General features: G+C 35.4%; 1 protein-coding gene across 1 annotated transcript in view; it reads left to right on the plus strand.

Annotated features, from left to right (window-relative positions):
- The window catches only part of LOC140148016 (glutamate receptor ionotropic, NMDA 1-like), an 89,984-nt gene that overhangs the window by 26,219 nt on the left and 51,325 nt on the right, over window positions 1-12,440 (plus strand). The window contains exon 3 of the mRNA XM_072169843.1: window positions 8,151-8,174. Within this exon, the coding sequence (XP_072025944.1) occupies window positions 8,151-8,174 (24 nt within the window). The remainder of the gene's footprint in view (window positions 1-8,150; window positions 8,175-12,440) is intronic.

A 12,440-nucleotide genomic window follows, 5' to 3' on the forward strand; every position in this document is an offset into this window, starting at 1 on the left:
TGTTTGTCTTTTTTTTTTTACTTACCCAGAGATGGGCAGTGCTGCCAACAGGGGGGGTTAAGGGTGCATTTCCCCCAGGTCCGGTGTCCTAGGGGGCCCTTAAAAATAAAGAAAATGTACATTAATGGGCCTATAAAAGCAAAGAAAAGACACCACAGGAGCCTGTAAAAAAAGGAGACTGCATTCATTTCACTGGAGATGGGAGCCCTATATACATATTTCTTAGTAACCCATTGGGGATTCCTTGGGGTGTCCACATTCCTGCCTAACAATGGGGTGGGGAGCATATTCTTTATTTACCAGAGTTTACAGGATAAAATACTGGATTGAAACATATCATCATGTAACAATAACATACCATTGTGATTGTTTTTTACTTAACAAGAAATTTTAATTGTTAAATTTAAGCTTTGTGCCATAGAAGCTGAGTGTGATAGAACATAGGTTAATGAGGCTGTTGCTATAGTTACGGTTTGGACTTTTGTGCAATTTATGACATAACAGTGTTTTCTAAAAAACACATGAGAAGCTTCAAATAGGCCAAAAATATCAAATGCATTTCACTTCTGGTTCATTTACAAAATTCAATTTCCTGTTCAATTTGTGGGTTGAAATTCAAAATGGCCACACCCATGGATGAAACTGCATCTGTAAGTACATTTTGATGCAAAAATATGATTTACTTAGTTCTTTAAATAACAATTTTACTATAATATTTAGGGGGGTACTACGCCCATTGCATTTTGGTTTGGTTTTTTTTGCATTTTGTGAAGAAATGAGAAAATAAAATTGGACAAAGTAGTATGCAAAATGAAGAGGCATATCTTCTCGTTCTATTGGTGGCATCGGTATCAATGTAGCACACATGCTTTTAAAGGTAGAAGCCAAAAAGTGGTATTTATTTATTTATTTATTTATTTTTATTAATTGACTGATTGATTGATTGATTGATTGATTGATTGATTGATTGATTGATTGATTGATTGATTAGCTTTTCAATTTCTTTGATTTGATTGATTAGCTTCTATTTTTAATGTGTTTTTTTAAATTCTAAAACAGCAAAATAGTGATGGTTTTTGTTGTACAAGACAATTAATGGATGTTTTTGGAAATAAGAGAAAACTTCCAATGCTGTATTATATTGTGATGAGCTTATGAGAATGTAGGTGGTGCATGGCCAGAAAGTAAGACAATTGCCAGTTTATGTGTGTGCTAAATTTTTACACTCCATATTTTCACATTTTGTTATACTACTTGCTAGCCATAACAAAATGAAATTAAACTTCATTAAAATTAAATCATTGAATCCACATGTAATAATCTAAGCTTTAGAAAATCTAAGATAAGATAATCTAAGAAAATTCAAACAAAATAGTAAAAATGTGAAATTTTTTCATGCTGAAAGTAGAATTTTGCAATCTCTAAAAGCCTTTCCATGTAGCGGGGAATTTCATTTCATTCAATGACAACACAGGTTTGTTTTTGTCGATCGAGTCAACATCTTGGAGGCATTGGGCGGAATTATTTATTCACCTGAAGCCCATGGTGTTGCAATGGAAATAGAAATTGTTTATAGAAAAAAGAAGTAGAAAGCTACATAGGAATGCTTTCAGGTGAAACATGTAATTCAGAACTGAGTATTGATGTTTCACTGGTAAAGTGAATATACTAACTTAAATCATATATTTTGTATAGATCTTAAGGGGAGAAACCAAAAGGTTCATAACCTCCTATAAACAAATTCGTTAGGAAGCTGACCCCCTATCTCTCTTCCTGAAACGTAAATGTTAAATGTGCGAATTCCAATCTGAAAGGACAACTTTGACAATATTTTAACTAGTTTTTCACTAATGTAATTGGTCTTTTTAACTCCTATACCCCTGATGAATGGACTTTCGTTTATAGGATGTCCCAGCGTTATCACTTTTAGTTTTTTCACTAATAAGAGTTGCAAAGTCAAGATGAAGAAATGAAATTGTTAACGAGCTAATTAAAGTCTAAGTTAAGTGTTAAATGTATTTTAAATTTATCATCATTATTTGATCATTTCGTCGTCTGCATCACAACTGTCGTATCTCAAAAGGCTGCCTTGTGTGATTTTTATTATCATTTTTGTATTTCATATTCTTATTTTATATTTTAGCATGCTTCTTTTGTTTATGAATGGACATGAGATTGTAATAATATTGTGATAATACCCCAAAATTGATCACTATCATCACAATTAGATGACAATAATAAAAATAATCACACAAGGCAGCCTTTTGAGATATAACAGTAGGCCTATATGATGCAGACAACGAATTTTGTTCCTGTATTACCCAAATCAGCCTCATTTGCTCATGTTCAATCACATTTTATGTTGAGTAATATCAAAATAGCAAAAATTTCCCATAACTTCTTATTTCTCACACAGAGAAGCAAAATGTTCCTTTCAAACTTTCCCTCCAAATCCCAACATTTCCCTGGAATGAGCTATTCCTGGTTTCAACATTTTTATCCAGGCTTGCAAGTGAGTTAGGTCTTGTTTGAAGGGTTACTATATTCAGTGCTGATGCCAAATTTATAAAAGCTCCCATTGGGCACTCCATTCCTTTTTTAAAGGAATATTTATTTTCTACAAGAATTAACATCCACAGTCCTGACATTTATAATTAAATACTGGACTGTTGCAGTTGAAATCCATACACCCCCTATAGAAGACATGATGTTACTTTTCCACTCACTCAGGTAGTGTAAATTTTAAATGGGATGACCTGAATGGGTGAACTTCATTTCAAATCTAAGTGAGATTTACCTGAACTCTATTTGAAATTCACACTCCCTTTGTGGAGGTAATTTCTTCCATGGAGGGGTGTGTGGATTTCATCTGGATTAGTCCATAAATGGATCAAATAGCCTTTTAATGATTGTAATGGGGACTGACCTGCCCATATTGTATTCCAAAATGAATGATTTTGTATTATATTTCTGCTGACTAATTCGGATGGTCATAGGATTGTCATATTGGTTTCTTCACAATGACCACAGGTTACTTACTTATGGAGACTGGACTGGAAAAATGTATTTCCAAGGAAAATAAGCCAAATGTTATTCCAAGATTTGTCCATAATTTGTTATGTATTTCTTTGTATTGGGAAGCCAAATTTCTCTCCAAATCCCTGAATTCCCTCTAAATGAAATTCATACACCCCCTATGGAAGACATGACCTTAACCTCTCACACAGGGGGTGTAGATTTCAATTGTGTCATCCATTCAGGTATCCCCATTTGAAAGTCATTCCCTTATGTGAAAGATTAAGGGTACTTCCCCGGGGTTACTTCTTCGATAGCAGTTATGAGTTTTAACTAGAATGGCCCCATTTCCCCTGGATTCTGCATTTTTCCTGGTCTGTAGGTGATACTAAACCTTAACAGCCCTTTTGAAAACTTTTTGATGTATTCAAAGAAAAGTAAAGAATTTATTAATGACTATGCACAATGTGCATTGCACATCTTACAGGGAATTAATCAAAAAGTTGCCATCACACATCTGTAGATATCTTGAAGTTCCTGCCAAACTGAGAACAAAATTAGCCATATTTTCTGTTCTCACATCTGGCAAAAAACATTTTTGAGCTGAAAGTGCAATAGGCCAAAAAAAAACATGTTTGTTTCCTGTAGCAGGTCAAAAAAGTCAAATGCGAAATGCGTTTCTTTATTTTTATTTTTTTTTTATAATCCAGGTCTTCAAATGAAAAAAAAACACCATTTTTTTGCTGCAAATTGGAATGGAAATTTACAGTGGGTCTCTCCGACACGCACAAAAAATCATATTTCTTCATATTCAAAAATATTTATGATCCCTTTCAACCTGCAGATTAAATAAGTATTAAAAAAATGTGTGATGTTTTCTCCAGTAGTTTTTTACTAAGCTCCTTTGTTGTGTGATGTGTAAATGTTTACTCCAGTAGTGTTTTATATTATTTTTTGCGATTTTTTTTTCCGGGTTGTTTTTTTGGTTTTTTAAAGTGAAAAAAAAAAATCTAAATCTTAAAAAAGCCGTCAAAAATGAAATGCTATGGCTACAGGAAACAAACTTGTTTGTTTTTTTTGGCCTTATTTGAATTTCTTATTTCTACTTCTTAAAGATCTATGTGTTACTTTATGCACTTCCAATGTTAATTAAAAAAGATCCTAAACCATTCTAAATATTTTAGGGAAAGTGTGGACTATTTATGCAGTGGCGTGTGCAGGATTTCATGAGGGGGCTGACAAAACTTTCCATACTCTCCTAATGGTTAGGGTACTTGTCTTTGGTGCATGAGGTCCTGTGTTCAATTCCCAGTGGTGATAACTTGCTGGCGTATTGAATTTAAAATCTGAATTTAATTGGCAGCATCTGTAGATTAAATTCAGACTTCTGTTCTCCCCATGGTTTATTTAGAATTAGGTAAATATACCATGAGAATATTTCATCCTTTGGAGGGGACATAAAGCAGTCACTCCGATATATGTATAATAGAGAGTTGTTCCTATACAATATCGCAATCTGTTTAGAAAAGAGTGACATGAAGCAATTAGTCCCATGTATAGAGTGCTGTACCTATCACAATCTGTTTAGAAAAGAGTAGGGTGTTTACCCTTGGTTGTCCCATTCCATCCTGGTTTGTTATTTGGGTACACTTCTCCTTATGATCACAATCACTTGGTCGGACATCCGGGAACATTGTCCACTTCGTCCCCTTTGCACAAGCGCGCGCATAGCAACCAGCTGGAGAAAGGGGAACTGCACATGCGCACACTGGTTTTACAAGACTATTTCCCCTTTGTGACAATTTGAAATTAGGTGAAGAGTTAGGTTTTGACTTCTCCAATTTAAGATGACTTCATTCTCTTGGTCGGGCTGACGTCACAAAGGGGAAATAGTCTTGTAAAACCAGTGTGCGCATATGCAGTTCCCCTTTCACGAGCTGGTTGCTATGCACACGCTTGTGCAAAGGGGATGAAGGGGACAATGTTCCCGGATGTCCGACCAAGTGAATGGGAACTCCTCCTATTTTACCTAAAAGTGCAGAAATTAATTAATTAGGAATCAGATGAAGTTCCCTCAATACTGTGGAAGATGAACCACTTAACCACAATGAATAAAAATGATCTTTAATTTTCAGTGTTTCTGATTGGAGCAGTGATACTTTGGCTTGTGGTTTTAAATACAAAAATCAAAATAAATCAATCTATAAAACTGAAGTGTCACTTTTAACATGGATCAGAGTTAGTGGGGTATCAAGCGTGTTCGTCTGCAAATGTGCTCAGTAGTGTAAATATTGAAAACAATGTAATTAACAATATTTTGCATGTTGTTTTAGTTAGCTGCTTTTTTATTCATTTTAAAATTACTTGCATAGCTTTTAGATGCGCTCACTAGCTGTATTAGTATGTAAAGTTGAAAAGCGGCCATGCAAACACGCACTAACCATCATCATTGATCTCCGTCTGCAAAACATCTTCTGAAAGGCCAAGTAAAAGCTAACATACATATATTTACATAACACACATATGAAAACACACTTGTGTCCCTTGCGTAGAACGGGGACACATAATCGCTTAAAAACACAAGAACCCATGGCAAGAACAGAGACATTTCAACACACTCTTAAAGTGAGGTGGGGTGGGTGTTTCATCTAGAGGGCATTACTAGTAGAATTGCTCTCATTCAGTTTTTAATAATGCATGTTTCTTTTTAAAAAATCATCTTAGTGCACGACCGTAGCAAGTGGATGACCAGACTGCCGCAAGTTTTTAGTTTATCATGTTTTTTCTTAAATAAAATTATATCGGTTATTACAAAAAAATTTATGGCGGCTCCAATATTTTCAACACTACTAGTACTACAGCCCTGCTATATAGATGTGATAGATCATTATAATTAAGTCTTGCAAAAGAAATATCCTCAGTCATTGGGGACAAGATAAGAAAATGTCCCTTGTGAGATAGAAGCCCAAATGTGTTGGGCTATTCCAGTTGAAATCCATACACCCCCTATGGAAGACATGACCTTAAGCTCCCACACAGGGAGTGTGAATTTCAAATGTGGTTACCTGAATAGGTGAATCCATTCAAAATTCACACACCCTGTGTGGAAGATTAAGGTCATATATATCTTCCATAGGGTGTGTTTGGATTTCAGCTGAAATTGCCCTTTAACTTGTACACACAGACCCATACTATTACTTGTAAAGACTGTCAAACGGTCCTATAATTTGGTTCACCTCAAGTTCGGTAGTGACGTCAATGCCTTTTCGCGTTTGCGCCGCAAGTGTGCCGACAAACTGCCCCTGTATGCGTGCGTGTACACTCAGTGCGTTTAACTTTACGAGCGAGATTCGATACTGCGGTGACTACCAAACTTGAGATGAACCAATTTATAGAACTTTTTGGCCTTTCTAACTGAAGACCTTGTTGCACACCCCCGGTGCACACCCAAAGCTAAGCTCCAAACCATAGACCTATCAGCCATAATCCTACACCGGCAAGTGAGACATAATCTAATTTTTTTTTTTGCATATCATTTGCAACATGCTTGTAGGTAGAGGGAACTGTGGATATCCTCGGTTGCAGGGTGTCCGTGGTTGCTCTGCTATTTTTGCATGTGTGTCCTCATTTGCAGGCACACATACACACACCTTCATGTACTTACAGTGAACATGCATATTCTACTGTGTTTTACGCTATAAGATAGCACCAGAGGCAAGTACCCTAAACATGGGCGTCAATCCCGGGGGAAGGGGAGTGTTGCCCCCCACCTTTTGGCAAAATGGCCCATTTTTGTTCTTTTCAGTCACTTTTTGATAATTCAGGCCGATTGCCTCCCCCCACACATTTCAAGCCAGATTGGCGCTAATGAGCCTAACCACTGTACCACTAAATAACAACAATTGTACCAAAGTATATTTCATTTTTGGGTTTTTAGCGAATATTTGAGCTTATGGCAGCCATTTTGAATATTGTCAGCTGTGTTGGTGTCGTTATATTAGAACAATATGCAAACAAAACTGCAATGAAATGGATGCCCAAAGACGTGCAGAATATTTAGAAGTTGCAAATATAATACGATATATAAATTAAAGGTCGTAGTCACCATTTGGATTTCTAAATGGCTCTCCTGGCCACATAGTATATATCCTGGGCATTATATAGACACTACAGTTGCAACAATTGGCCTGGGAATGCCTTCGAAGTGACACTGACATATACTAGTACATGCAAAAACATTCAAAGCAATATTGCCAGATTCCTGACGAATTTTTTTTCACAAAATGATAAAATAAAATATTGGATATGGTCCAGTTTAATTTTGATCCAAGCTAAACGAGGTAAAATGAAAGAATAATAGCTATTTATAGCTGGTACATATCGACTGCTCAGTGCCAGTCTGCCAGAAGTGGGTAAGTGCAATTAGCTGCCCTGTGAACATTTGGCACTTATACAGAGTATATTGTACTCATCTTCTCATGGCAGCTACACATGGCAGCTATTGCACTTACCCACTTCTGGCACTGAGCAGTCAATATATCCTGAATGTGTTATATTAATCAAAGAATCTGATTGGCTGATCAAAATCAGGAGATTTATTTAAAAATCTCAGATTTTGTTAGCAATGCAACACCATAGGACTTGCTGTTCGGAATGGTATTTGTGACACGACCTGGTCTATGGAGGCCAAATGTTATGGCAAATTTGAAATTGAGGTAAAGACAAAAATATGGAGTAAAAAAAATAGAATACATAAGAAAATAAACATTACAGAACTTCAGAACTTTTGAACCAAGTATGCTAGACCTTTGGTGTTTTCAGTATAGCCTAATGTTTGTATAAGGTAATAATTATAGTAATCAATTTTCAAAAATGCCTCCTTTGGCCCACATGGAGCAGATCATGTCACCATTTCATCAAAGTACATTACAATTGTGTAAAAAATCAGAAATTTGGAAAAACAACTGAGGACATGCTCCTGAGTGAATCTTACAATACTGCTTTAAAAGTGATATGCACATAAATGTCTTTGATTCACGTCAAGCTTAATATACTAAAAACCATGCATGTATTTTACATATCATTTGCATAAATTAGCATAAAAATGTCTTGTGTTTTTTTCGTCACCCTTGTAGAGGCCAAATCATCGTAAGTTTAAGGTGAGTGGCTCGCTTTGATAGCAACAGATAATAGTAGTCATAGCAACCTGTAGATAACGGTCTGTGTTTCTTTTTCTTTTTTAGAAGGTGCAATGTTTCTATTCTTTTGTGATGCAATTAATATTCATGGATATATGTAAAAACAATTCAAATATTGCAAAAAATTTAATCATCAATGTTTGTGATAGGTTGTCCATCAGTGTGTTTGTTTCATTGTGTGTGCTAGTGTGGAGAACTTGAGCAATGGGCTATTCCATTTAATATCCACACTACCCCTGTGGAAGATTGTGGAAATATGCTTCAAAGAGGGAGTATGAATTTTAATTGGAATTAGCACATTAGGCAGCTCCATTTTAAACTTATCATTCCTCTGTGGAAGATTCAGGTTGAATCTTTCTCAGAGGGTGTATGAAATTAAAATGGAGCTACCAAATGTACGTATTCCATTTAAAATTCATACTCCCTCTGTGGAAGATATTTCCAAAATCTTCCACAGGGGTAGTGTGGATATTAAATGGAACAGCCCAATGTAATGGCAGACTACAAGAACATGGCAGTAACTAAAGCACAATTTTGCCTGCAATTGATTTCCAAATAGTTGCATGTCCCTGATTTGCATCTTATTATACAGACAGGAACTTGTTCAAATTGTCTTGCATTCGTGTAATGGCTAGAAAATTCCCCCAAAATATTATATCAAAACCCAGTGCAATGAATTATCATATCAAATTAGTATAAAGAGAATTTCCACACTCTATATATACACATCCTACCCTTTATAGTTGATTACTGCAAGGGTAGTTTTATCAAACATTTATATAACCAAGTAACATTTAGATTAGATTTACTTGAATATAAATTTTAAGCATTGTGTTAATAATTGGACAAATTGATTGAGCCATGTATGTGATAGATTGAATTGATGATATTTATATCCAAGAGTTTTGATTGCATCGTGCTAATAAGGTTAAAGCAGTTATCATAATTGTACAGAGTTATTTACTGTGCATTGTGCACCCTCTAATTTCCACTAAAGGGTCTGCTTCTCTGGGACATCTGATCATAAAGGCCCAAAGAAATAGGCACCAAGAGAACAAATTCAGAATTGTCCTGTATGTAATGCTATGGTCAATCTGCCACACTGGTTTGTCACGGCCAAAATAGTTTACCACCGGTATTTATCAACAAAGCCCGAAATCGAACAATAACATCTTTAAGCTTAGGCATATCTGGGCATCAGTTCTTTTTTTGGTCTTTGTATATGCCCCAAAATGAACATCATCACGTAGCACTTTCTTATGTGAAAAAGTTCAAAATAAGCCATCTGTCTACTTTTGCGAGATAAAAGTCCACTTTTTTCATACACCCCCCCCCAAAAAAAAGTCCACTTTCTTGAAGTCCTGTTCTCCACTCCAAAAAAATAATAGCTCCTGGACAGCCTATATGTGACTGTGGGACCATTTACCTTATGACGCACAATTAGGACATCAGAACTCAGTAGAATTATGATACTGCATGGCTTTACACTGTTAAAAGATGCATAGCCAGATTTGATCTCTCTATTATATATATATTATGCATTGGCCGATACTATAATATTCTATTATGTCCAGCAGTGGCTTGGCAACAGCTGACACTCTCTTTGCTATTACAGAGGCCTGGGTATTTTAACTTGCAATGTGTAACATTGATCTGCTGGTCATTGAATCAAATAAATTGGAATATCTTGAGATAAAATCTCTCAATGCATCTTTGATATGACGGTATATGTAATACTTTAAATGTACAGGGTGTCTCAATATATGTTGATACTTCAGCCTGAAAACAAAAATGGTTAGTTTGTTGTATTCCCCTGACCAATTTGCTGACCTACTCTTTCTTTTTTTCTTTTTTACTAGTTTCGGGAATAAATTTGTTTCTTAACCCAACCATAATTTTTTTAACTCAAAGTAAAAAACATAATTTTTTAAATATTTGTTCCAGTAGTGTCATGTCTCCCAGGAAAAAGATTGGCTAGTGGTGGAGTAGCACTAATGTGGATTATAATGAACATGGAGGGTAGGATAGTATTAGATTTGAATCTTGATGTGATTTCAATTTATTAGGTTTTGATCTATCTGATTTAGTGTAAATAAAATATTCAACCTAACTCTGAACTCTCTTATAACTCTAAAACTGCAATTACAACTTATAAGTGTAGCTACAACTCACTGAACTATAAACTCAACTATAACTCCAGACTCAACTAAACTCTTAACTTTAACTCTAAATCCAATTATAAAAATTAACTACTAAATCCAATTATAGAAATTAACTACAACTAACTACAATATCAATTTGTTTGCCCAGTTTTTGAATGTCTGTTACGGCAAACTAACAATATATTTAGACCATAATATCTTGCAAGCTGTTGGCAGTACTGTTATTCTTTACTAACTAACATGGCATAATTTCTGACTAGAACTGGTCGTCTTACCAAGCTGCTCACTAACAAACTGGTGCTGGGTCTAACAGAATAACTAATTAGGCCAAAGAAAGTAAAGGGTTTGTCTCTCAAATCTGCATGCATTAGGTATATGTGATGCGATCAAGCAAAATCAGTCGGAACTCAGAAATATTAAATTTTCAGTTTCTTATAAGATAGTAAGAGGCATTTACAAAGCTGTATTTTGCAAAAAACCCTATTGAAATTGGAACAACCTGTTCCAAAGATATGAGCAATTAAAGAGTTTCCAAAACAATAGGAAACAAAAGGAAATATATCCTTTCTTTGGCTATATCTCAAAATGATATTTCCGAGTTCGGACTGATTTTGCTCGATCGCATCACATATGTGAAAGCTATTCAAGCAAATAGCACTATGCACCTGGGCTTTTTTAAAGGCTTTTTTTAGTTATAAAAATAAATAGCTGTATAACACCCCAAACCAACAAAAAGTAACATAAAAACACAATAAAAAATAATGGGTGCACCTCTAAACACCCTCCTTACAACACATCCAATAGGACATAGGAGAAAATGGTAATTTGCATATTTCCAAAATGGCCGCTATATGATGCAGGGCTCAAAATTGGGCGAATATGGAAAAACCTTCTAACCTTCTATAACTCAAGAACTGTATGTTGGAGAGAGGTTAAACTATACTTTTTGAAATTTGAGCCCTGCAGTAGCAGCCATTTTGAACATATGCAAATTACCATGATTGTCCTGGTTTTTGTCCTTTTTGGATATGTTGTTCACAAGGTTGTTTAGTGACACTAGCAAACAAAGTCATTGGTGTTCCAATTTTGTCTAGCTCAAACACCAAATTGACTCGTCATAAAAGAAAGAAAAAAAACCAACAAAATGTTTGAGAGACAAACCTTGTTTATGCCTTACTAACTATAAACTATTACCTTTCTGTAGCATTTATAATGGAGATCTTCATCCATGGATGGCGATGAATACTACTTATATATTGCTTGATTCTTTTGACACACCCTGTACATAACAGACCTTTTTCTTTTTAATTACCGTAACCACCCGGGTATAAGCCCATCTTCGGCTATAAGCCCACCCGCTATTTTTCAAAATATTCTGGGAACAAGGGTGTACTCAGGTATAAGCCCAGTACTAAATTTTGGCTAAGTTCTTAAATCAAATCAATGCTTTGCTCTCATATTTAAGAAAAAATATAAAAAAACATCAGTTGATAATTAACATTCCACTCTTATAATTTTAAGAAATTGACATAGATGATAGAAATTACTGGTACATTGGGCATACAAATGGGGGGTAGGCCCTATTTGTTCTTATTTTTAAATTCAAGCACTAGCCCTGCCCCGGTTATAAGCCCACCCCCTTTTATGAAGTGAAATCTGCCAACTAGGGGGGTGGGCTTATACCCGAATGGTTACGGTACATGGGGTTTTTTTTACGGGATTATTCACTGGCTTTTCCTATTGACCTATCCATAACATGTGTTGCTCTACAGGGTGTCCCTGAAAGAAATGTATCGCCAGAAACTTACTTGTTTGGGTATTTTAACGCCACAATTAAACATAACTAAATAACTGGTGTGGTTGAGAAATAAATCAGCCATCGCATATTTTTTTGAATTTTGACAATTCTTGCTATTCGCAATAAGGGCGCCGCCAGCGGTTTGCGATGTAATCGTGATGTATCATGGGAAAATCGTGATGTATCATGGGAAAAGGTCGACATCAAGTCCAGCATAATACTGAATATTACCATGCTATTACATAGGAACACGTGACAATATTTTTA

Source organism: Amphiura filiformis, chromosome 3 (assembly GCF_039555335.1).
Source record: "Amphiura filiformis chromosome 3, Afil_fr2py, whole genome shotgun sequence".
NCBI lineage: Eukaryota > Metazoa > Echinodermata > Ophiuroidea > Amphilepidida > Amphiuridae > Amphiura > Amphiura filiformis.